Source organism: Podarcis liolepis (assembly GCF_965112155.1).
Source record: "Podarcis liolepis genome assembly, chromosome: 2".
Taxonomy (NCBI): Eukaryota; Metazoa; Chordata; class Lepidosauria; order Squamata; family Lacertidae; genus Podarcis; species Podarcis liolepis.
In genome coordinates, this window is record NC_139555.1 from 49845231 (window position 1) to 49872867 (window position 27637).

At 39.5% G+C, this 27637-nt stretch overlaps 1 protein-coding gene across 13 annotated transcripts in view; it reads left to right on the forward strand.

The window, feature by feature from the left end:
• The window catches only part of KCNIP1 (potassium voltage-gated channel interacting protein 1), a 565439-nt gene that overhangs the window by 536725 nt on the left and 1077 nt on the right, over window positions 1-27637 (forward strand). For 9 of the 13 annotated variants that reach the window (XM_083482878.1, XM_083482877.1, XM_083482869.1 and 6 more), the window contains 6 exons: window positions 13107-13231; window positions 21380-21449; window positions 22189-22259; window positions 23092-23199; window positions 25172-25276; window positions 25490-25552. In XM_083482878.1, the coding sequence (XP_083339004.1) occupies window positions 13107-13231; window positions 21380-21449; window positions 22189-22259; window positions 23092-23199; window positions 25172-25276; window positions 25490-25552 (542 nt within the window). Of the gene's footprint in view, window positions 1-959; window positions 993-3533; window positions 3564-10697; window positions 12645-13106; window positions 13232-21379; window positions 21450-22188; window positions 22260-23091; window positions 23200-25171; window positions 25277-25489; window positions 25553-27637 lie in introns of those variants that run through there. The other 4 variants (XM_083482873.1, XM_083482875.1, XM_083482867.1 and 1 more) reach the window with 3 other exon arrangements.

A 27637-nucleotide genomic window follows, 5' to 3' on the forward strand; every position in this document is an offset into this window, starting at 1 on the left:
ATGTGATGAAAGTGGAAACTGAGAAGGTGCTTCATATGTTAAGGGTCTCACCTAACATAAAGTGAAAGGGAGCAAAGCAATGGCAATGAAGTTGGATCTCCACAGAAGTGGACCTCTGTTCCATGAATGCAAGAATGAAAAGGGGTTGGCTCTTCGTATATTGTGAAAGTTGCTGCTAATTCATTGTATTTTTCCCATGGGAGTTGACTGCAATCTAATTTACAGGATTTTGAACTGAGACATGGAATGTTGGGTGTGAATTAACTCCAATGGGGGTGTGTGGTCTTATCTTTTCTACTTAATTACTAATAATTCCATTCCTCCCCCCCCAAATAAATCTGCATTGCACTGAGCTATTGCTATAAAAATGTAATTATTCTGATGACTTTGGTTAGTAAAGCTGAAATCTACCTGGGGTTGCTTCCTTTGCATAAATCACTCTTCCTTCCTATAGCTGCTTAAAAGTGCTGACCAGAAAACAGAAGATTAAAGCTTTCTATTCTTGAAAAGGGGAACCTTTCCAGTTTCTTTAACAGATGTTTCAAATTGCACAACACGTATCTTATGTCTCCGAAAGATTTTTATTAGCACAGTGTCTGGGATCACCGTTCCTCAAAACTCTTCTGCTCTGTCCTCTTTCTTTGTGAGCTTTCCTGCTGGTTGCATGGTTGCATGACTAAAAGCATGCTGCCTTCCTGTTTATGTACTGTCATTCATCGTCATATGGTTTCATATGAGGGAGAGGGACGCCTTGCATTTGACACTACCATCTGGGGAAGACGGCAGGGCCATGCAATGAGAAATGTCGCACATCCAATGAACAAGAATCAAACATATCATATAGAAAATAGGGTCCTCTTCACATCAAGAATAGATCCCATCCAGCTTTACATTGAAACGAAAAGAAAAAAAGTGTATGTAGTCTTTTTTTGTTAAATTGTTTTCTTACTTTTTCCTAGACTTCGCCCGGTGGTATTACCTGTCTCAGAGAGGTAAAATTTAAATCAATTTGACTAACTTTCAAAAGAAGAAGTTTCCCCCATTATGAATTTAACAGTGATATAAATCGTTATTGCTGCTTTCCTACCTCTAAGGTTTTGTTTAAACCTGGGATAAGTAGGCCAGTACTTTGAGGTGACAGCTGCTGACCTCTGGCATTCTACCATGCTCAGCATTTAATACAGAGTGAACTCTTTTGATGTGTTAGTTGCCACAGAATATATTGTGTGATTCTACCTGTGGTAAACTGTTTCAAAATGCTGGAACAAAGACAAGCAGCTTTAGATATGGGGTAAATCAATTCAGGTCTCCCACCATTTTCCTCTACCCCATTATTAAAGCTTAGTCACAGTTTGTGAGATTTCTTAGCATATCATTAGGAAGCACAACTTAAAAGAATATTTGCAACCACTAAACAAGCTGTATAGTAAATATTCAAAATGTGACCCTATTTCTCAAATGTGCCCTTGGTATTTGTACGCGACCATCCAAAAGAGATTATTGCCCTCTTCAGATGTTCCAGCAGCTGTCTGCAATACTAATGTATTGAAGCTCAGCCCTTCATCCCATAACCCTCTGTGAATTGAAAGGTGACCTTATGAAGAGGGGACCCTGCTTCAACTTGTGTAGGTTCCCTCTGTGATGAGGAACTCTGGAAAATCAAGATTTTACAATCCAAGACAAAGAGATCCTGTTGAGATCATTATGTCTGGGGCTGGTTCTCACTACTAATTCATCCGTACTGTCATGAATGAGGTACGTGACTTTGTAAAAAAAGTATAAATCTGAAGCAAGCCAGGGAGAGCCATTTCTGAGGTTGCAGTTGATTAAATACTAGAATAAATTAGAGACTTTGTCACAAAGAGAGCACAATTCAGCAAAGCTATAGCATGCTTCGGAGAAATACAGATAGCACTGGCAGTTTTTTTGAGACTTCTACAATAGCCACTGACTGTTGAAAGGGAAGATGTATTTTAAACTAGAGAACTTTAAGGAAACCACTGGTTATGTTGGCCTTAGGTTCTTTGGCTTTAAAAAAACTCTGAATATAAGTTGCAGGCAAGTGGGAAGGAACCTTTAGCTAATAAGAAAGCCGCTTTCTAATGAATTTTACCTGTTGTATTAGACCTTTCTCCTCTAGTGATAAATCTGCCGTCCATGCAGTTCATGGCAGTTTTACAACTAATGGTGGTCATTTCAAGAACATTCTTTTACATAATTGCTTTTACATGATGAAAAGAAATTTATCATACAGGCAATGTAAAATTCATTTATCCTCACAATTGGTAAGCACCCTGCATTCCTATACAATCTAGGGATGAGCTGAAAAAATTAGGTAATGCAATTGAGCAAGGATTCTAAATGCTCCCCATGAAAAAAATATTTGTTTTTGATAGACCAGAATTTCCCCTAAATAGTTTGAGGAAAATGGCTTCAAATGAATGTGGTAAATCTAGAGAGGGCTTAGTTCACCAAGTCTTAATTAAGTGGGCACAAATGAGGTTCCCAATAATGGCATGTAAGTAATGCTTTGCATTGAAGGAGAAACAGAGTATACTGATGCTACTGGCAGGAGCCAGCATTATCTGCGATGGTGTTGCATAATCATGAAGACTGTTTACATGGCACATCACTGCTGTGAGTCCTGGAAGACCTGCTCCCCTGCCCATGGCATGGGAGGGCGGGGCCCGCCAGAGACCATCTTGGCTGTCAGTCCTGGAAGACCTACATCCTGCCTTGAAGGCCTTTTCCACCTAGGCTGGGAGGGTAGGGCCCTGACTGACCCAGCTACAAAAAGCTGAGGGTGCTGATCAGACTCTTGGGCTAGGGTGGGAGTTGTTTCTTTTCTTTTCTTTTTAAAATTTATATACTGCCCTTCATCCAAAGATCTCAGGGTGGTTGTTGCTCTTGTTTTTATCTTTCTTTTAGATCTTGTTATTTATGTTGAAATTGTTCAGTTTGTTTGTGTCCTTTTAAATGTTTTATTTATTTTTATGACTACTTTTGTTATGTTGTAGCTATGTAATTTTTTCATGTTGAAAATTGCCTTGAACCTGGTTTGAACTGTGGAAAGGCAGCATACAAATAATATAATGAATGTATGCATTATTAAAAGTTGAGGAGCAGTCCATTAAGAACTTGTAGCTGATCTACCATAATCTACCCAATTGCCTTGTCTGTAAGTGAAATATTCAAAACCAGCCTAGAATTCCTGGAAATCATGGGCCAATGAGGGCTTATTTTTATAACGGATCTCACCATGCCCTCCTTTAGGAAACATTAGCTACAGACGCTATCAAATCAACCATTCATGTCTCCTACTAATATAATTTTGTTTTCAGCAAAGTCAGTTAAGATTTGAAAAAATATATTTTAGAAAACCCACATTAGGTACATATACTTACCCAGTGGTCCACTTAAATTCAGTAAATTGAGCCTATCATCTGGGTCGGAATACTGATCTTTTTAACTGCCAATCCTGATTCTTTATATATATTACTGCTCCTTTTGTTTTTCTCTCTCTCCACATGCAGCATATACTATCCCAAGGAATCTGTTTTTAAGTAAGCTTTCATAACCTTTCTATATATGTGTTTCTTGGAAACAAACAACATCAGTTTTGTATTTTTTTATTTCGAAAAGACTTTTTTTCCATTTTAGAACATCATCAATCCCCCAAACATTAATAGGAAAAATATTTATTTTATCTACAATGAGAAAAAAGTCCAGTAAATAGTAACAAAAACAAAGCTGACTGGCAACCCAACTTGGAAGCCTTGCTGCATTCAACTGAGTTTCCTATATTTTATAAATTATCATGAGATTCTTTTCTTGGGATTTGTTTCTTCTATCATTTCTATTACCGGAGTCGCCTCTTCCACATTCCAGACAACCACCCATTATTTGTCCATTTGAACATTAAGACTAAAAGGGTACCATATTGGATGTCGCTTTCTCTCAAATATATGGTCAATCATTTTAAATCTCTTCTCTTTTACAATATGTACAAACTCACATCTGTCAAAACCTCAATATTAAGTTTTTCAATTTTTAATTCTTTTCTTGGCCTCGGTTTCTTAAAAATAGCATATTTAACTCAGAAGCTAATATATTTTACAAAAGTGTCTTAATCAAGTTTATTCTATTATGCATAACATGAAATAATTTTGTATGCCTACTCAATGATCGTTTCACACATTTGGTCTAATTCTAAGATATCTTTAAATAATAGCCAACCAGATTGTCACCTTCAATTTATTCTGGAAGACCTCTCAGCTTTAATTGTCTCAATTCTGAAACTAATTGTTCAACCTTTATTGGAACTTATTGACCTCTTGTTTGTATAAACTGTGTTCAGTAGTAATTTCTCTTCTTTCTATAACACAATTACTTGCTTTATTTTATTACCCATTTGCTCTTGCATCCGCACTTAGCTATGCATATCTTCAATTTTTTTTATCATAAAAACCATTCCTGACAATTCATTAATCTGTCCCATAAATTTTTGATCTCTCTCTTGAAGCAATTGCTTTAAGTTATCCTTTTCTTGCTCTAGTTTTCCCATATTATTCTAGTTTCTGATCTCGTAAGTCCTTTCCTGCTCTTTCTTCATATTTGTATAATTCATTGGAAAATTCCCTTTTCTTCTGCTGTTACCTACATGATTTTGTCTTTTCCTCTATCTGACTTTCTTGCTTTCCTTCCCCATCATAAAAAAATCACAGATTTCCCCTTTGATTTCCTTCTCTCCATCCCATTCTTTCTACTTCTTTAGCTCATTCTATATCATCCTATCTTAAGGAAATTCTTAATCTAATCAACAAGTATTTTAATTCATTTTAAAAGTCCATTCAAATATTTTCATTTCTGTAATCAGCAATAATTTCTTTAAAGAAAAGATAAAACAATATTTATTAGTTCTTTTATCTCTTAAATAATCAATATTGTTTTGATCCGATATCCCAAGAACAGCAAATTTATATAGAAGGATTCCAACCAATATTATTATTTCTATCATTAGTTTACAATTATACCAGTTCATTAGTTTATACAAAAAGAAAGAATAGAAGAAAATTGGGTGGGGGTGGTGAAGAGAAAGAAAAGGAAAATGTTTTACAGAAGCCACGGCTGTGCAACTAGTGTTAGGTAACAAGATTCTGTTACCTAAGATTCTATTACTGAGGATGATCCACAGGCTCCAAATTCAAGTTTGGAGTTCCATTCAAGTTCCTAAGATTGATAGATTACACACAGAGAGACACAAAAAAGGCAAATATTTCAAGGAATATGAAACAGGCTAGTAAATTACCAGCTAATGTATGAGCAAACGAGGGCTTTTATGCTAACTGATTCAGGGAGATACTATATCAATACTTAAGTATCCAAGAGATTATACTTTTTATTCTATTTCCCACACAACTTATTCAAGTGGAGATATGATTCCAATCACTCGTAATTACAAAGATATGTAATACAACAGTAGGACAGGTACCCATGCAGATTATAAATGTTGGTGATAAATATAGGTAAGGAAAATATTATTTACCTATCTGCTGTAATAATTAGATGTGCCAGGAAGAACTCATCAATCAGAAGATATTTCTACAGGTACTGATTGGGATAATAGTAAAACATTCATTAGAGGCTGGTGTGTGTGTGTGTGTGTGTGTGTAAAGTACAGGAACAGAATATGAAAGATTTACTGAAGCAGATTGATAATTTGGAAACAGAACTGCGAAGAAAATGGACTGTAGACTGTTTGTATGGACTCTGCTTTTATATTATATGGAAATACAAATATTATCTGTTGGTTTGGGGATTAATGGGGTTAATTTGTTAATCTCTGCACCAGAAAACAAAATGGGTGATGGTAGATTTCGTTGAGGCTAGAAAGCTGCTATCTTCTTGGGGGGGGGGGGGGAGGTGTTGGTATATTTTGGAGGTCATGTATCCAGAAGCTAATTCTGAGTGTAGCTGGTGTTCAGAGATCAGATCATGGCATGATCTCAGGGCAAACAAGAGTTTGTACAGTAGGGAGAGAGGTGGCAAGAAAGCCATACTGGGATTGTGCAGAGAATAGTCATAGGTAAGCAGGGAAGGTTTTACGCCAGAAGTTATAAAGGATTTCCATTATACATTTGCTTTAATCAGAATCTGCTTACATGCTAGCAACCTCTTCTTGTTATTCTTATATGCTAAGAATCTTTATTTTGTCTTTCAGTAAATGTTTTTTTTCTTGATTCCTTTAAACTGTTGACTTCATTTATAATTCACCCATGTCTTCAGCCAAAGCCCATGCTACTTTGAGGTGCTTTTGGGAAGCTACAATGAACGTTTTAGGGTGATTGGGTATCTTTTAAAATCCTGTCAGTTTGGACAAGGCCATGATGCAGATAGGTTCAAGAACCTTGCCCACATCTTCAGGCTACAATAAGTGAAAAGCAACCAAGCAACTGCAATACAAGGTCTCATAGCACAGCCCTGAAGACAACCTGGGATCGAAGTCAATGGAAATGAGAGCGATTTTATTCACAAAGTGTTCTGCAAACATGTTACAATGGGCCATTGAGTATTCTGCTCTAAATGACCACAGCAGTAAGAAGGAATGCTTTGCCACTATAGCTGCCATGCATCAGTCTCTAAAATAAACACAGACTGATGCTTATTTGGATTTGTCCAAAACTTTCCACTACTTATGTTATAACTATTGTACTTTTGCTGGTTTATTTCCTGGAGCTACCTTTTATACCATGGAGCAGTGTCATCTATTTTCAGTTGGAGAGGACATCTCAGAGTTATATCACCCAGTCAAGCTACCACCCTGTTCCAAATATAAACTTAGACTTCAACAACATGAACAAAAATCCCAACAGCAGTCTGAAAACCAAGTGGATTCATCAGCCACTGGGGACAAACATTTCAAATACTCCTACTGTGGACTGGAAGCTGCTGAAATTACATTTATATCCTCATTTACAAGATTTTTACAGGAATTATTACCAATGATGCCATTGTTGGTGAACCAAGTCATCATCAATTCATGACAAGGCAGTTGCATTAATCTCCTCTGCTCCCAGGAAAATTATATCAAAATTCAAATAAATTTGCAGTTGAGAGTGTGCAGCACATGACAGTTCAGCAACGTGCTGGGAGTTGGGCAGTCCCGAAAACCTGAGCATCATTGGCAAGAGTGGCCTCAGTATGGATTTTGAAGTTATCTGAGACCAGTGTTTTGGATAATCTCAATACTGGATCAGAGACCACCTACAGGCCAGTGAGATTCTACCAGGAAACAAGGAGGGCACTATGAAAGCAAAATCCCCTAACCTAGAGTCCAGCAAACAATGTGATTTTGTGGATGGGAAACCTGTGTAGCCAAGTGACTTCATTCACCCTGTTGCCCATCAGTTTTTCCAATAATGCTGTGCCAGGAAACTGGTCAGACATAACTGGGACAAGGTCACATCCAATCAACCTCATCCGGCTAGTTCTTCCTAATTGAAAGAGAGTATCATGCAACATTACAACATTGAACCAGGTTACCACAAACCATTATAGAGTGATTGTGGGCGTTTTAATCCAAGATTAACTATTGAATCAATAAAAACAAAAAATAAGCATTAAGCAGTAACACTTTTAAGAGATGATAGTTGATGAAACACACCCCACGTTACTTTGACTAGAGAGGACCTGGGTCAGGAGATAATCTTTAATTGCTTTCACCCTGTTCTCCTTCCTGGACCAGTAGCTAACTAATCCCCTTAATCAACATAGGTCTCTGTCTTCCCACCACCTCAGATGCAACTACTGCCAAATCGACTAAGGTTACAAAGAGGACCTCCTTCAAAGAGAAGCCAACTTTCCACAATTCCTATTATGAGATAACACATAACTTTCAACCATTACTAGCCCCTTCTCTCCAAAGCCAAGGTCACCTTGCATTGCATCCCTAAGCAAAACTGCAGCTCTCACTAGAGGAACAGCTGAGGATGAGCGTAGGGTAGGAATGAGAAACCGCCTTTTCAGCCATCATCACAGAAGAAGGAGAAGAAGAGTTTGGATTTGATATCCTGCCTTTCACTCCCTTTAAGGAGTCTCTAAGCGGCTAACATTATCCTTTCCCTTCCTCCCCCACAACAAACACTCTGTGAGGTGAGTGGGGCTGAGAGACTTCAAGGAAGTGTGACTGGCCCAAGGTGCATGTGGAGGAGCGGAGACGTGAACCCGGTTCCCCAGATTAGGAGTCTACCGCTCTTAACCACTACACCACACTGGCTCTCACAGCAGTCGAAGCTGGCAATATCCAAACTACAGGTTGGCTGAACACAGGAGAACTAGATGACTTTTGCTCTCCTCTCTTGTCTGTATTCCAATATGCCTGTGCCGGACCACATCAGTGAAATGAATTTCTTTTAATAGGAACTAGTTTTGAAGACTGATCTGGAAGTGGTAAGTAACTTCTTTACAGCAGCAAAGATTTGTAGTTCGAGTAGGTAGAAAAAGGCTGATACTTTTCCCTTTCATTGGTATTTCTAATTAAGGCACATTATTGTTATGTCAAAATCACCATATTCCATTTAAAGAATTATAATGATGCAGATACAGTGGTAACTCTGGTTATGAACACTTCTGGTTATGCACACTTCGGGTTACGAGCTCCACTAACCTGGAAGTAGCTGCTCCTGGTTGCAGACTTTGCCCGTGGAAATGCACGTGGAAATCGCGCACCAGTGGCCCCATTAGCAAAAGCCCATCTCAGGATAAGAACGGTTGCAGCTTAAGAACGGACCACTGGAATGAATTAAGTTCGTAACTAGAGGTACCACTGTACTGATACCTGAATGGAGAAATGCATTTGGTTTGTTGCAGTCCTGAATGACAATTTTCAACATTCTGTTTACCTGTCTCCCTCCACACCACTACCCCGTAATATGAAGGCTATTGATTGTGGCTTGGATCTGGAGAACTGCTGGAAGAAGGAGGTTGCCAGTAGGTGGCTTTCCCACACACCCTTCTCCAGCAACTTTTCACCTCCCCCACAAGACGATGGATTTGCAGAATCCATCGAAATGAGGTGGACACAGGGGGCTGAGGGAAATTTTTGGCAATTACCCACCTCCACCTCATTCATCAGGATCCCCTAACACTCAGGAGAGTTGCTGTTTTTTCCCCAGACGGTTTGGAGGGTTACCCAGGGGAGGAGAGAGTATGGGAAAGTCACCTTCCCCCTCCCCTTATGCTGGTGCTTCTTTGGATCCAAGCCAGAATGTTTTCTTACTCTATTGTGTAATTTAAAAGGAAAGAGGCACCGACTGAATGGCTATGGTGTCTATGATAACTGCTTCAAGAAAAGGCCTTGATGCCCACAGAATATGCTTTATTGCAAATTAGAATAGCTGGAAGTAACCAGATAAAATTATGTAGAGTCAATTAAGACTTGATTGGGTGCAGGAGGGATTAAAGGGCAGGGAAGCTAGTGTTAATGAAAGCCACTAAAGGGAACAAGAAAGACTTTAATGGCTGTCTCAGGAGTGGACAAGCAAGTATTAAATGAGAGACACTTGAGAGTGTGAAATATCTGAACTACATACTTGTAAAAGATCTAAGTGCAATTAGAAGGAGACAAAAGCTTTGATGGTTTTGCTGATGAGATACAGAAGGTGTGAACATGCTATAAATGTGAATAAATCAGCAAATACAGCTGATGTTCAGGGTGGATATCTCCTAATGTATTTTCAGTAATAGCCCCTGTCATAATGTGATCCCAGCCTAAACATAAAAGTAGGGGTGCATTATTGTCACCAAAAATAAGGTAACCATATAATGTCTCACATGTCTCTGTGCAAGCGCGGGGGGGGGGGGGGCAACTAGGGAGTGGTAGGGTTGGTCCCCACCAAGGGTGCAGGGCCATAGGTGCAGGCCCTGGCTCTGCTTTCTAGAGAAAGCAGCACTGACTCTACAGGCAAGTCACTGAGAATGCAGCCTATAATGAATGAGAGTGACTCAAATGCCCGATGCAATGCCTGTGCTGATGAAGGACTATGAACTTATGGGCCATGCCGCATCTATACAGCCACACCTAGAATGAACTAGAAGAACATTATGGTTAGGTACCAACAACTGCTGTGTGTTATGCCACCTACATGGCGTTATATATCCTGTAGCCTAAGTCACCAGCATTGCCTCTTGTGCACTACTTGTGTGACTCCTGTGCATTATAGGGCTGTGTATAATGGAAAATGTGTTCTGAATATGGTAGCAGACTGAACATTGCACCCTCTTTTTCACTTCCCTTGGACTTCTGGCTCCATGCTTCATCTAGGAAATCAGAACTGACCTATGCACAGTTCCCTTCTGCAGAATTTCAGCCAAAATCTAATTTCAATTAAATCAACAGGGAGAACAAAGCCATCAAACCTTTTTGCTTGTTTTACTTCATTGGTTTTGCTTCTTTCTCTACTGGAAAAGTAGGCTTGTTAACATTTGGTAGCCGGCAAACAGTCAGGTAACTTGTGGGTGGACTCCGATTAAGGGCTTATCCACATTTATGGGTGGAACAACTTCCGCACCAGCAACAGAACTTCCCCGTCATCTCATCTGCCAATGCACCATTTACACTACCCCCAAATCTGCTCCGAAGCATTTGGATAACCCCCCAGAACATAGAATGGATGGGGGGCGTTACAAGGGGAGGGGAGGGAGGGAAAGTTTTGCTGTGACTTAGTTGGATACAACTCATTGTGTCTAGTCGGAATTATGTTACTGTAACACACCCACCCCAACTGCAGGAGCAGTGTCTCCCAAACACATTTATGCATTCATACAGCTGGTAAAACACTCATGAGCGCAGCTCCAATATATGGAACAGAACAAACAGCCACTGCACCCACTGTGTTTTGTTACAGACTCAAAGGGGAACATTCTGCTACATTTTACTTGGGCGACAGAGGGCAGGAACCAATGCATAAGCACTAGCACAGCACTCTAGTAGCCCTACTCTATCTTCCTTTCCTCCCTCTCACAACCAGCTATTGTGTTCAGGGAAAATGTGTTCCCACTGGTGACTATTGTTCATTATTCTTTATGAGGTCCATCTGCCTCAATCTCTGCAGGTTAATTATCCGCACGGGGTAAATCCAACCTCATGACTGGTAGCAGTAACCAGGATGTTTGTCGCTGTTCCTCTTTGGGGTCGTAACCTACTTTTCCAGGCAGGTTCCTGCGCCCTTGACAACTGAACAGCCATACTGCTAGACCAGAGGTGACGATGTTCCTAACTTTGAGTTGGAGCCACGAGGGACATTGCACCTGTGGAACATTTTTGCTAACTGTTGAGCCACTCCCTAAGGCTGGATTGACTACCTGTAAACCCCGCATCTGTGTCTCTCCCCTTCTGGAATTTCCTACATCCAGACACAGCTAAATAAAGGCAATGGGGTTTTGATATGTGTTGTTTCTTTGTCGCTAAAGAATTGTAGGGAGGGAATCTCTTCTGCCCCCAGCCAACATGATATGATTTTGTTTCAGGACAGGACAAAGGGAAATGGGCAGGGAATTTGATAGGTGCTTATTGGGGACTTGGGACAAATGGTCATTTTTTAAGCAATGATTTGTCAGTTTTAAAGAATGGCTTGCATTTTGCCTGTTGCATTTGTTTCCCTCCATTTTCACCAGGAACAGAAAGGAATCCTCTAAATTTGTTTGGCTCACTTTCTTCTAATGGCACAGCAGGCTATGTCAAAAACCCCAGGGGCGCACATGCAATTTCCCCCTGTCTTATTCCTTTCCTCCCTCTTCTTCATAGCCAATATTTCTAGTGGGACACTATTAAATATGAAAATGTTAGAAGGAGAGCAAATGGGATGATTAAAAACAACTGTTTTAGCTCTGAGGAATACCTACACACCAGTTTACCTTGGCAGCAAGAAGAACTGCTGTAGCTGGCAAGACAAGCAGGGTGAAGTAATTTTGTGTGTGTGCGTGTGCGTGGGAGAGAGGGAGATCTGGGGTTTTACAGTGAAAATAGGCTTGGAGAATTAAACGTGCATGGTCAAAGCAAGGGTCAAGAACCTGTGCCCTCCTCAGATGTTGCTGGATTACATCATCCATGATTATTGATTATCAACCCAAGCCAGGTTATTAACTGGCTGGAGTTGATGGAAACAAATTCACTGAGCCGGCAGAGGGTGCAAGGTCAGAATCACCATTCAAAACTACACACATACAAATATTTAGTAATAGACACAAGTACAATGACCCCTGGCCATTATAATAATAAAAAGTTGGCAAATAGTGCTTGGAAGGCAGACTTTTTGGTATAGCAGTGTTCTTGTGTTTCATGTACCGTTCACATCAGTGAAAATATATTTTGCACAGCGTACACTACCCCACTCCATTACTTCCTTGCTGCTTCTGTAAGCTGAAAAATATGTATGTACTTTAGACAGGAACTCAGGTGAATCTCCATTGATCTTCCAATGACATCATGTTGGCTGTGTCTTCAACCTTTTAAATTCTTTTGTTGAACAACAAAAGAAAAAGAGTAATTTCCATTCCTGCTCGGTGTAGACATTGTTCACCCTGATCCTAAACATATTACTTAGAAGCAAGTTGCATCAGTTTCAGTGGTATATACTGCCATGAAGGTATGCTTGGGATCACAGCTTTTGTCTACTATGTTTAAGCATGTCTGGTTTCATGTTACACCTATTGCACTTTGTGATATCACAATTGTTCTAAAATATTACTGCATGCTGTGGAATATTTTCAACTCTGTATTGAGGGAAACTATTTTGTCAACAAATTGGAAGCATCTTAAGGTATTATAAAATATCTTTAATGTGTTGGATTGTAACTACTTAAGGTTTTTAACTTTTGAGTACAGTAATAAGTTGTAAAAATACAGGTGAACGTAAAGAGAAATGTGAGGTATGGCTTCTGTCAGTTTTGATTTCATTTCTGATGAAACTGGATGAATACGACGCTATATTTTATTATTAGTGTTTCATATTATTTTCAAGATTAATTAGTATTACATTTAACTCCTTCCATCACATATTGAAATCCAAGAGTAGTGCCTGAAATAAAGCTTTCTGTCTTTGTTTTAGATAAAGTTGAAGATGAATTGGAAATGACCACAGTATGTTACCGGCCAGAAGGACTAGAACAACTTGAGGCACAAACCAATTTCACAAAGAAGGAACTTCAAGTGCTTTACAGAGGATTCAAAAACGTAAGAATGCAAAAGCACTGATAGTGAAATGATCAGCACTTGAGAATATATATTGCCTTGGTTACATGAATACTGCATACACATTAATGTGCTTTAGAGCAGGAATAATAAGTATTCTAATGTTTTTCATGACATTATTATTACAGTGGTACCTCGGGTTAAGAACTTAATTTGTTCTGGAGGTCTGTTCTTAACATGAAACTGTTCTTAACCTAATGGGGCCTCCTGCTGCCGCTGCGCCACCGCTGCACGATTTCTGTTCTCATCCTGAAGCAAAGTTCTTAACCCGACTGCAGTGGTACCTTGGGTTACATACGCTTCAGGTTACATACGCTTCAAGTTACAGACTTTGCTAACCCAGAAATATTACCTCAGGTTAAGAACTTTGCTTCAGGATGAGAACAGAAATCGTGCTCTTGCGGCGCGGCAGCAGCAGGAGGCCCCATTAGCTAAAGTGGTGCTTCAGGTTAAGAACAGTTTCAGGTTAAGTACGGACCTCTGGAATGAATTAAGTACTTAACCCAAGGTACCACTGTACCACCCTTTATCCAAGAATCACAGCACAGTTTACAGTATAAAAACACAAAATACATAATTACTCACAAATTAGTTAGCAAATTTTGTCTCTGGCTTCACTTTCCTAATGGCTCAGTTTATAGTTCCAAACTTCTTTTATTTCTTAATGTTCTCACAGTTAATTTTGACTAATTAAAATCTTTGTCAATATTAAATATATTGGATTGGACATCTAGGTAATGTTCCTTCCTCCCCCTTTGATTTAAGAAGTAGGAGCTGCATATTCTATACAGATTGTTTAGGTCTATGCCCAACTTTCAAAAGTGCTAAGAGTTTTGCTATACGGGTTGTGGGTTTGCAGCAGCCAGCCAGAAAACCACCTCTTCCAAGCTGCTATTTGTATTGGGTGCAGGAGTAATAGTAGTTTGGGGGCAGAGGCAGTTTTCACTGGGACCAGAGAAGGAAAGGATTAAACCTCTATCCCGCAATACTGCAGCCTCTTGGACCCGTGCTTTCTAGGCAGGGGACAAACAAGTGAAGTGTGAATGAGCCCTAAGACAGTCTCAGAGGGAATAAATTAAAACAATGGACTTAATGTAATTAAGCCCATTATTTTCACTGGATCTATTCTGAGTATGGCTTGTCCTGGCTCGCCCCTCCAAGAAATGCACATGTCTAATAGTTAACTCTTTATCAACAAAATAAGCACTTACAGAAACTCTCACAGTGTTCTGGATACGCACATGCTTCTAGCCTCTAGGCAGCTGTCCACAGGTCTGGGCCCTACAAAGCAATTTCAGCAACAGTGGGACCATGAGCTTATACAGCAAATGACTGATTTACATAAAATCTCACATGCATGCACACGACACCAAATCTGGAAGTTGGTTGTTGTTTTTTAAAAATGTCACTAAAAGGGCAGAACAGGTACAGGACAGAACACTTTCTGCGGGCCCACACAGACATGCACGGATGCCTGGAATGCAACCCCTGTACAAACAGAGGATTGCTTGTATGCCCTCCTGTGACGGATTGCATGCATGCAATCTAGGACTTCTCCTGCATGGAAGTTGTTGCTGCTCTTCCCTCATCAAGTTCCTCCTGGTTCTAGGAGACAGTGGGACAGGGGATGCAGGGATTCACCAGTCCCCCTCACCTGATCAGCCTCTTCCTCCACCAGCCCCCTTGTCCATACCTGAAAGCTCTACCCCTTCTTCTTCCCCCTGCCCTGGCTCCTGCTTCATGGGTGGTGTCTCGGACATTTCCATCTAATCACATATCTGCCTTAGCACAGAACTCTTGAGAACTGAACTGTCGGAAATGAATTAAGATAACCAGAGACTGAAAACAAAAGACCAGCTCTTTTATATACCACTTTTATTTGATGAGAAGTAGATTGAGTTGAGGTCATCATGTGACTGATTTACATATCCAGATCCTGATTTTTCTTACAGTAAGGATTTGTTTTGCCATGCTTCATTTTCCAAAGCTTTCCAGTGGCAAGGTAGATCCAGATCTTAATACATGGTAAACCAATAACATACCCACTCCCACCAAAGTAGTAATTCAAATAATATAAACCTCAAATTTGTTACCAAAATGATTTGATTGCTGGAGCAAAAATGGACACTGATAAAATTGATATTTTTTGAGAATACATTTCTCTCTAGTTTTTATGTCACATACAGTGCCTCTTCTCTTTGCGTCTTGCTGCAGAATTAACAATCTGATTGAAAGGGTCATGTACTGCAGGAATTATTACTGGGCCTGTTATCTTTAATAGGTCAACAGCATTCATATATGAAAAGATCAGAGTACATTAATAGATATCTCTTTGAGAGATGGAAGTCCCTTTAAAATGCTCTATTGTGTACCTTTCCACTATTGAATTGCTGAATTGAATTCAAGGCCATGGGACTTAAATGATACATGCCCTGTGCAATGCCTCTAACTTTGGATAAACTAAATCAGTCATCTGACATGGGGCTGGAGGGACACAAAGCATACAAGCAAAGGAAAACCTAAAACCCTATACTTCCTTTAATTAAAAAGAAAGATCAGAAAAACTTCACAGTATCTGCCATTTATTCAACACTCAATACCCTCCTAGCCATAAAGCTTAGTGACTGACCTCTTGTCTCACAAACTACTGTTGTGAATAAAAAACGAGAAGGTGATGAGGCATCGTGTATGCCCCTTGAGCTCCTTGGAAATAAGGTGGGATATATATATGGCAAAGTAAAATAAGCAAATCAAGACATGTGTAGGTGGTGCTTCAAGCAGCTCACAGTCTTAGTTTTGGCAGGAAAGGAAAGGGAGAGAAAATTGTAATAAGTGAAGGGGTAGATATATACCTAGTTTGACTTTTTATCATGTAGCAGAACGCTGCTAAAAAAAATTGGTGTGCGCTTTAATGGAGATCTGCAGACTAGCCAAGAAAGCCATGCAGTGTAATTGTGCTTTGTTTTGTTTTAAAATTCATGGTCTGTGTGGGACCAGCCAAGGGCCACATAGTCAAAAACAGTTCATTCAAGGAAAACACTGATTGCTGAGGCCAGAGAACAGGCTCCACTCCAAAAATCAAAATTGGTGAAAGAGAATAAGCACATTAAGAGGAGAGTATGCAAGTCTTTCATTTTTTTATCCTCTTGCAATACAGTCTCTTGATAAAGGGTTACACACAGGGTTATCAGCATCTGGGACAGGGTGTCAAACCAATAATGACTAAGACAAAACAAACCCTTGGTCTGGGTTTTCAAAAAATGCCAATACATAGTTTTAAAAAAACTAAGACTTGTGAGCAAATAACAAACCATAGCTTTTGGTCATGGTTGGTAGCAAATAAAGCATAATTACGTTCTAGGCAGGGCTCACACATAGTGCTAAACTAAAGTTTATAAACCTTAGTTTAATAAACCATGATTTTGCATTGTGTGCGAACCAGGCCACTTCTTCCTCCACACTTCTCATGTCGATCCCTTGTACAAAGTGCATGAACAACAAAGAATGGCAATTTCCAAGTAAATACTACTGCGTTTGAAGCAGGCATAGGTAAGAGTGAATTGGTAAGCGGAACTGGCTTCAAGTTGTTGAGTCCATTGAAATAAATGGGAGGTATCCAGTAGCCATTAGTTATTTCACAATAAAAGGCAAAATAAATAGGGGCATGTTTTCATTATAAGCTTTGATACCCCAATTCTGTGAACGCTTAAACTATGGAATGATGGAAGAGTACTGGAACACCCTAATTATTTTTTGTGTATACACTTTTTAAAAAAGTTATATTAATGCATTGTGTGTTAACCAGACAGAAGATTAATCAAAGTCTTCATAAGCAAGTCTTAAATAGCTATGCAGCCTCCAGTAGAAATCAAACTAAGGGGCATACCTGCTTCGTTTCACAAGAAATAAGCCTGGCAAGTCAGCCATATTAAGTTATTCTCCCCTACTAATGAGGTCTCTTGAGCATTATTGGGTCTTATGAAACAAAATTGTGATCATTTTAGGTACAAATGAATTGGAATTAGCAGATGCATCTGAAAGCAGTCCAGTCACAGAAAGCTGAAACTAGATGATCAATGGCCAGATTGCCTTTTTATACTGTTCCAGAAGGTTTTGTTCAAAATATTGCCAGAGATCATAGTGAACTATAAAAAATGATTTTAAAAATGATGTAGGGAGAACATCAAACATTTTAGTTGTGCATGCATGACAGTGATACTATCATATCAGGAATGTTCTGGACTATGGGATAAATTCTTTTTTTTAAAAAAAATTATTAACCGACCAATCAAATCAAATCAAATCACATCACATAAATTCCGAATTACAAAGCCGAATTTTACTTTTTTGTTGAGGGGACCGATATTTCAAGATCCGAAGGGGGGGGGGGATTCCGATCATCTTCTTGCTACTGCGTTCATATCCAAATCAGTCCAAATAAAGTTCATAATTCTATCCAGTCTTATCTTGCTGTTTCCACATCTCATCTTGTTCGTATATTTTTTCTTTTTTCTTTAAGATCTCTTCTGATAATCTCCTTAAGCAGAAAAACACCAATTATATCCTGTGTGGATTTTTCCGTTCGTCCAATCCTCATATCGAGATGGTTTCCATATATCATCACTTTCATAAATAACATCGCTCTTTCCATCATTAATCTCAGGATCTGTCGTTCTTAAGTCCCACTGAGGAGTCTCACCCACAATATAAAAACAGCTCTTTTCCTCCTCCCAGACTCAAGTCCTCTGACAGAGCTTGCCAATATGGCGACGGTATTTTTTAACTGCGTCATTCCAGAGCTCTTAAACCTTCCACGCTCTTCTTAAATCATGCTTTGGTTAGAAAATTTATCTCCACACAGTCGTAAATCCACAGCTTAAGTCATTAAAATGGCATTTCTGACTTGTGGGGGGGGGATTCTTGTTTAATCACATAGAGGAAAGAAAGGAAAGTTTTTTCCCCCTCCCCCATCCAGTCCCTTTGCCATACCGAGTCTTGGCATATCTTCTCATGATTGATTCTTGTTCCTCCGACTCGTCTTGTTTATCAGAGAACTCTTCAGTTAGCAGTCTTTATTCCCCCTCCTTCCTTGAAATATGTGCATTCGCTTCTTCCTAATTGTTCCTTTTGAAGTTCTTGCAGCTAGTGGCGCGGATCAGAGACAGTGTCCAGGAGCACCGAGATCCACAGGAGGGCATTCTGCCTAGTGCCCCCATCCCCACAAATTCGGGGGTGGTATAGGGCACAGCAGGCAAGGGCAGCCCCCCCCCCAATCTTGGGGGGGGTAGGGAGGCTATTTACTCCCATCACAGCCTCCTAATTACCCCCTGTGGGTCAGAGAGATGTTATTGTCAGCCATCTTCTGATGCGCCCCTAGTGGCCCCCCGGACTATGGGACAAATTCAATGTAGTGCTATGGCAATTTTTAGCTTGCGATATGGAACAATACCACCTCTCCTCTTTCTGGGGAATTCCTGACACCACCACCCCCAGTCAATTTTGGGTGCTGCTGCTGCTGCTGCTGGGAGCAGATAGAAGAAAGCCCTGTTGCACTAGCATAAGTTCTTTCATGGGCTTCTGCTAGTGGGGCTAGTTAGTTGAAACCTGTCCTACATTTCCAACGTCCCTGGTCTTTGTCCAGGTGGCCTGGGGCTGATGGAAGTACAAGTCCAAAACATGTGGAGGGTGCCACATTGGCTACCCCTGCAGTAGGGCCTCTAGTGGCAAATATTCCTATAAAGTCTGCTGAACCAGCAAAATCTGGGAGGAGCCAGATCCCATTAATTTAATTAATCAATTAACCAGATCTAATTAATATTCTCGTAACAAGTGAGAATATTAATTAGAACATGGTAGAACAACTTCAAGCTGCAGACTGTGACAAGATAACAGATCAGCATCTACCTTTGTTCCATAATGGTACATACACAGACACAGGGTTTCTGGGCTATCAATACAAAGGAAAGATGACTGGGTCACTTAGGCTGCAGCCCTATACTCGCTTATCTAGGGCTGAGTCCGATTGAATTACTTCTGATTTTGCTATCAATACTGACATTCTTTTTTCCTGTATCTGAGGGAGAAACACATGGGACAGAGTTCCATAATTAACTGAAAGCTTGGGGGGGGCGTAGCCAGTGTGGAAGCCTCTATCCTTGTGGATGGGGGAGGTGTAAGTGACCCGATTCTGACCAGGCCTGCAATTGAGGCAAATGATTGTCTCCCTATCCATCATGCTAGATCAGGATCGGCCCCTGTGTTGTCTGTCTGTCAAACCTCTCCCTCCAACTCTGCATATATGGGTGGATCTATATGACTAATATTGGGGTTTAATTTCACCCCAGATTCTGAATGGCTAAGTTCCTTTATTTTTATATGTTGGTTCAGTCTGTCTTGACATGGAGGATATTGGCCATAAAACCATAGGAAGCTTTTTCAGCAGATGATGAACCAGTGATGTCACAAAATAAATATTCTCTCCTGTTTCTGTTCTGAAAAGTATTTGTTGATTTATTCTGGTTAAGTGTGTCCTTAAGTCTCCCAGGAAAACCAATGGGACTTAATGGTGCTTAGCTTTAGTGGGATTGGGCTCATTGTCTGCTTGTTCAAAAGCCTCTCTTTCACTCCTCAGCGCTTCAATTTTTACTATTGTTATTGTCAGCACTTGTGGTGCCTCCAAGTGAGGGATTAACTTTAATTTTCACTCATTCTTTTCATTCCCTTCTATTTAAGCATCTTTTGCCCTAAAGATATTTAAATAGCTGAAAGATAAAATGCTGCTTTTGAATGCTGCTCCCTAGATATTCGGGCTTCCAAATGTTCCCTAGATATTCAGGCTTATAATAATAATAAAAGTTTTCTGCATTAGAGTGCAGACTGCATTAGAGCTCATCCACCTGGATGTAGTAGCAATGGAATAAGGATAGCATAAAAGAAATGCAAAGAGAAATGATAAACGAAAATATTCAGGTTTCATTGGCGGTACTGTTGGTTTGGGCAGGACTTTGGGGCAGAAGCCCAGGCCCACTCAGCAGAATAAACAGAAGTGTAAGCAAGGCTGGCTTACCTCAGTTTAAAGTGCAGTACTATGCATTACCATCTAATGAGGTGGATCCTTGTAAGACCATTAAATCCACATCTAAAGTAACCTAACAATAACATTGAATCAGTGGTTAATTCTGGCACGTATATGTGGTACTTTATCCTGAGTCAGTGAGACTGATTGCATTGTGGCACTGAAAGCCCAGCCATACAGCATTCTCCCTAGCATTCCATCTAGAGAACTGAATAAACTGGGCCTTAGTTAATATTGGCACACCAATAAGAGAAGAAAAAGCAAGTCACTTTGCTAAATCAGACCAAGTCCTACCTAGTTCAGCATTTTGGTTCTAGCAGCAAGTACAAGAGCATAAAGGTAACAGTAACCACCTGTTGATTGCACCCAGAATCCTGTTAACAGAGGCATGGAGGTAATTTGGGAGACATCAAAATGTACATTCCAGGAGTAGCCAATGTAATGCCCTCCAGATGCAACTCCCATCATCCTTGACCATTTGCCATGCTGAAAGGAATTGACAGGAGCTAACATAAGAATGTAAAAAAAACCTAATCTAGTCCACAGTCCTGTTCTCAGAGTTGTCTGACAATATCTGGAGAGAACTGCATTGGCTATCCCTGTTCTAGCCAGACAGCCCAACTTGCCTTGATTCTTGTAGCTTTCATTTGATGGGAATCAAATGGAAGTTTGTTGCCTGAGGTGGGGAGGGGTCTCTACAATCTTGTGTTTCATGAACAAATTAATTTTTTTCATCTTCTCCAGATGAAAATCTCCAGATATTTTCATCTTCTCCAGATATGTGCAGTAGAGTGAATTATGCAATGAACCCCCTTCCACTTAATTTTTTACTGTCTGGTAACCACAAAAGTCATTGCTTATTGATAGAAGGCAGGGGACAGGACTGATTGAAAGTACCACAAGAGATTGCTTGGGTGCTAGCATACATCCTGTACAGAACGTGTGCAGTATAAGGATATGAATGCAGTATAAGGATATGAATGCTGTGTCTGGGAACAGGCAGAATTGCAAATGAAATCTTAACTGTTTTTTACTCATTTTTTCCCCTCCAACAGGAATGTCCTAGTGGAGCTGTTAATGAAGAGACGTTCAAACAGATCTATGCACAGTTTTTCCCACATGGGGGTGAGTGGAGAGCATTCCATCTATGAAGTGTAGCTCAAATTTCAGAAATGATGAGTCACACAAAAATGATGCACATCAGCTTAAGAAAACTGATCTCCCTATAGAGGGGTTGGAATGCAGGGCTGATAGGCTCCTCCACTACATTAAAGTATGGAACCAAAACTGACTCCACACGTGATTTAAAAATGCTCATGATATGGTTGTTGTATAATTTTGAATATAATTTTGGATAATATCAGAATATTTGTGAGCATTGCATGTATGACTGCAGTTTGCATATGCTCATAAAAATAATTTAATTAGAATTAGAAATGTCTATCTTGGTGATTTTTGGAGAGGATAGTTGTAAAGGGTTTGTGAATAGTTTTGTGAGCCTTGATTGGCTATGGTCAGCCATATGCATTGGAAACATTGTTCTCTCTCTCAAAATTGGCTTCATATTCTGTTTAGTGACTAAGAGCCAAATGGCTAGATATCTGATCTCTAACTGGCTGGGATTACTTGGGAAATCATGGAATAGCGTGGGGGGAAAGGTAACAGAAGCAGCAGCAAAGGGAGAAGAGGCTGTGAACAGTAGTGAGCAGGTATGAGAAAGGTAGGATTTAAGAGGTTGGGTGTGTCCCCTCTCAAATCACTACTTTCAAGTTGAAAAATTAACCAGGAGAACATTCAGCTCAGCTGTACATATGCTTATTTAAATTTCTTTAACAATACATCCTCTTACTGTGTTTTATTTCAGATGCTAGTATGTATGCCCATTATCTCTTTAATGCATTTGATACAGCACAGAATGGATCTGTGAAATTTGAGGTAACAGAATAATAGTTTGTTCTGATTATTATTTTCTATCATCTTACTGAACATCATAGTTTCCAAACCTTTTCCTTTCTATGTCTCTGAAGAAAAGTGTTGTAGGCCTGGCAGCTTGTACTTAATGTAACCAACAGAAATTGATCCAGTACATGTTGTCTTCTCATTCTTGATACAGCCCATCCCCATGCAAGCCCCATGGAAGTGAAAAGGTTGGCACCAAAGATAAGGGGTAATGTGGTTAAAAGATCCTGGAAGCAAAATTTAGGTTGCTAGGTAGCATGTTGAAAGCCAGAACCTAGAAGGTAGCTTTCTCTATCACAAATTTGTAGTTTCAATGTGTTGATGAGACAGTGTCAGGGAGAAGGTTTTGGATTTGTTAGGCACTGGGGGAAATCTGGGATAAGCTGGGCCTATGCAAAAAGGACAGACTCCACTTGAACCAGAATGAAACCAGACTGTTGGTACTTAAAATAAAAAGATAGCAGGACAACTTTTAAACATATTGTTGGGGGAAAGCGGACAGGAGCTGAAAAGAGTCCACTTTGGAACAAAACTCTTCCCTGGAATGAAGATGAAGAAAAATGATTAAAATGTATGTGGGGGAGGTATGGAACTAGGCACTGAGACTTGGCTGGTAGGCAGAATCATCAAGTCACATCGCTGTATCCTTAGGATTAATGAAGGGATGGTTAATGGTGTAAATAAATGTTATTGCAGAGAAGGGAATGTTATAATAAGGCAACATATTATAAGACACACACTTCTATACAGAGACTTGGAGAAAACTTTCTGCCCCAATTAAAATATATTTGTATTCTTCTGTCAAAAGGATTTTGTGATGGCACTATCCATTCTGTTGAGAGGAACAGTTCACGAAAAGCTACGATGGACATTTAATCTGTATGACATAAATAAAGATGGCTATATAAACAAGGAGGTGAGTCAGTGGCAGCTATTCAGCTTTTTAAAGGAAATGAAAATGGAGGGTTGGAAAATGTTGTTCAGCTGCTCATCTTAAAACATACATATTTTTCACTCTGTAAGACGCACCAGACCACAAGACGCACCTAGTTTTTGGAGGAGGAAAACAAGAAAAAAAATATTCTGAATCTCAGAAGCCAGAACAGCAAGAGGGATCGCTGCGCAGTGAAAGCAGCAATTCCTCTTGCTGTTCTGGCTTCTGGGATAGCTGCGCAGCCTGCATTTGCTCCATAAGACGCACACACAATAATTATGAGTTGGCTTTTGATACATGTTAAATAATAGGTATTTGCTATGAGTTTATTTTTTATTTTTTAAATCTACCTGGACCCTCACCCTAGACCCCAGGAGTTACAACAAATTCAAGTATAATATATAACTCTCTAGGTAAAACTGAAGCACTTTAATTTTGGTTGAATCTCAAAGAGAACACATCTATATGACATTAGCAAACACAGGAGGAATAAGAAAACAGGAAGTAATGCAATTGTTGGACATACCGTGCCAGAGACAAGACTTTGAGAGAACAAAATGTCTGACTTAGATCTCGCCAACCAGTTTCCTTGGAAGAAGATGAAAGCAGGGAACAAGTTCACAACACATTTGTGGCCACAGTAATAATGAGTCTCACAGATAAATTAACAGCACATGGAACACCATATGCCAACTTGGCCATTTTAGTCCTTAACGACTTCGCCGATTTCATGGCAACAACCTCCCTCAATATGTTCAACAAATTACATGAACTAATTATCTCTTTTGAGCCACAAGCTGTGCCAGGAAGTGTTTGTGTTTCTTTGAACAGTCTAAGGTTCATAAGGCTTGCTACATACATCAAAGAAGCCAGATACCTTAGTTGAATTTGATCATGGTGGTGAATGAGACATCAGCAATCGGCAAGGGCAGCCTAGAAAATTGTGTTTCCTTTACAAAATCAGTCAAAGCCAGACCCCTGTACCCAAATGCTAGTGTAGATTCTTGCATAATGTATGCCATATACTACATTCAAATCAAACTATTCAAGAGATTATCTAGCCATCTCTATTTAAACAATAGAAACAAACAATTACAATCAGATTCAGGTAGGTAGCCGTGTTGGTCTGACACAGTCAAAATAAAAAAATATAAAATGGTCCAGTAGCACCTTATAGACCAACTAAGTTTATGAGGTGCTACTGGACCATTTTTTATTTTTTTTATTTTTTTATTTCAATTACAATCGGATTCAAGTCATGGCCACCACAGTAGCCAATGGTAAAATGTGTGAAGATAATTTGGTAAATTAAGCCAGCTTGTCTTTAGTATTACATTAGAAAAGATTGGTGGAAAAGCACACTTTACAGTCAGTAAAAAGTAATGTGTGTATACAAGAAACTGCAGAGATAGATAGATGATAGATAGATAGATAGATAGATAGATAGATAGATAGATAGATAGATAGATAAGCAGTCAGGGAGAGGGGTGTTCATTAGCCTAATTTCACTTTATACAGAGGAACACAAATAGAAACTACTTTTTTAAAGCTATTGAAACTCTCAGATATATTCACCAGGTCTACCTTGATGTAGAAGCAGATGGCATTTGCAGAGCAAATTTGCTCCCAGGTTAATAATAATAATAATAATCCATAGAATGCATAGCTACCAAGCATAATTTTTTCCTTGAGGGTGATTAAGGAGTAAATGTGGAAAACTCTGTGTATTTTAGATTTCAAAATATGGTATAATCATAGATATTTAGATCTAAAGCACAGCAACACTATTCCTTTGTGTGTGGGCTTTCAAAAAAAAAAACACAGAATAAGGGTGATGCCCACAAACTAGCTGCATTCTCTTTGTTGAAGGTTAATACTAGAAATGTTAGTGAGTCAACTCATTGCCAGAGCCCTGTTTGATGTCTCCCTTGTGCTTTGATTGTCACAATTCCAGGAAATGATGGATATAGTAAAGGCAATTTATGATATGATGGGCAAATACACCTACCCAGTGCTGAAAGATGATGCTCCAAGGCAGCACGTAGAAGTTTTTTTCCAGGTAAATTTTCATTTGTTAGTGCACATATATCTCCCTTATGTTTGAACTCACATACCTACTATATTTTCAGTCATTTTGTGTCTGGGCATGGAATCTGTTTAAATCTGCAAACCACATATATGTATATGAATCCTATCAGTGCTATATTATACTGCACTTTGTAAATGCAGTAGTGCTATGAACTCAAAGAGTTTGTATTTTTCTGTATTGCAGAAAATGGATAAAAATAAGGATGGTGTCGTTACTCTGGATGAGTTTATTGAGTCGTGTCAGGAGGTAAGACTTCCTTTTATAGTAAAGCTAACCAAGAGATTGTCTCATGCCAGAAAGCTCAGATTTCACTTCACCCAAAAGCTGAGAGCTCCAGAACATCGGGTTTCGACTGGGCCATTACAGGTGAACTTCCTTATGAAGTTCAGGATTCTTTGCTGCACTTCACCACTGGTAGAAAGAACAGGGAAGACACGGTGCACATATTGCATACAATTGGGGCTGCACATACAGTTGCAATTTGGAGATAAAGGGATTGTGTACATGTGCACAGAGAACGCCATATATCTGTATTATCTGGATATGTCCAAGTCATGTTCTGAACTGTTTGTGCAACTGAGCAATCTTATGCATACTTAGAAAAAGGTCTAGTGGGATTTATCCCCTTGTGGGTGTATTTATTATTTCACACTAAGAGTAGCAAGGCTCTCTTACTCATTCTGTAGACCTCCACTTATTGCAAACATTCTCCATGTGTTATGATGATATACAGGTAGAGATTGAGATAGCTATAGCTATATATTTACTAACCTAGAAGTGAGAAACAACTCCCCAAATTTCCATCTCTCTGCTCATCTGAAATCACAATTTCCAGATGATTCCTGAAAGCAGTAGCTGCTGCATTTTAGTTTCTATATGAAGAAAAGACTGCAACCATAGCAAAACTAAAAGTTGGTGGAAGGTTCCAATGCAAAACAATGCATGATACCTTATACTCTCAAAAATGGAAATGGTGTGAGTGGAATTGCCTCAGCATTCCTGAGGGCTCATCCGCAATTAGCCTGTCCCATATCTAGAAAGCTGAAACCTTTGAGATCCTAATCTAACTGAGTCTGTAACTGTTTCTTTTCAACAATCTATCTCAAGCATTTATGGCTTTTGACACCAGGCTTTACCCACCCTGCACTTCACTGAATTCTTTGCTCAGTGAAGAATTATGCAGAACCTGAAGACTTGTTCACATAGTGACATTTTGATTAGTGCTAGTAAAGAGGTTGCTATGGATTTTGAACAGTTCTGTACGGAAGGTACTCATGCAAAGTACAGCAAATCAATCGGAACCCCAGTGTTTGACCCCAAAATGGGTTTAAAATAGGTATAAGTTGGAACTAGTGGCAGCTGCCTAGATATGTTCTGTACTGAAGATTGTATTTGTGCAAACTGGGAGGTGAAATAGAAAAAGTAGCTTATATGGTTCTTATGTCTCTGAAATTTTGAAAATATAAGTATTTTGTAAGCTCAAGATAAACGTGAAATAAATGAACACATGGCTTTAAGAAAGAGGATTAAAATTAGACATCTGGAATACCACCCAGCTCCACTGAAACTAATTGACTTTAGTGGAATATTGATTGCTCCCCTGCTCCCCTGTTCTTTAATTCAACATTACACATAGATGTAATGGGAAGCGCCACAGGGAAGGTAAACTATAGGAGGGCCATATCTCAGTGGTAGAGCATCTGCTTTGCATGTAAAAGGTCCCTAGTTCAATCCCCGGCATTTCCAGGTAGACCAGGGAATGTCCACTGCCTAAAACTCTAGAGAGCCACTGAGACCCTCTCCATACTCTGCACTTAGTTTGCTTGTAGATTCCATTTTATATTACTATATTAATTGGATATGCATATTTGGATCACCATGGTCACAGTAGGTTAATGTCATTTGGAATAATACGGCATAATAATATGCTTATTAATTAAGAAGCCTTCAGTAGGAGAGAAGGTACCTCATCTTGGAAAGGGAATGAGAGCAGTCAATCCTAATTGACTCCTTGTGTACTAATGAAGTCACGCACAGGTCAAAGCAAAATTCTCATGCTGGCATTTGTGTCTGCATTGCAGCCCAAGTTGTTTACAGTGTATCACAGTCCAGAAGCAGGGCCTTGAATGAAAAAAAAAACAGAAGGCTGGCAGTATATAGCACTGGGTGATATGCAAGTTTGCCTAGAAACATGTATAAAATAGGAGAAAATGCATAGCATTCAGAGCTGTTTCATATGGAAATTGGTTTTGGCCATAGACACTGGTACATTTGCACTCATTTAAACATGTTTTTATTATTTTCCAGGGACTTAACTATGCATTTACAGTA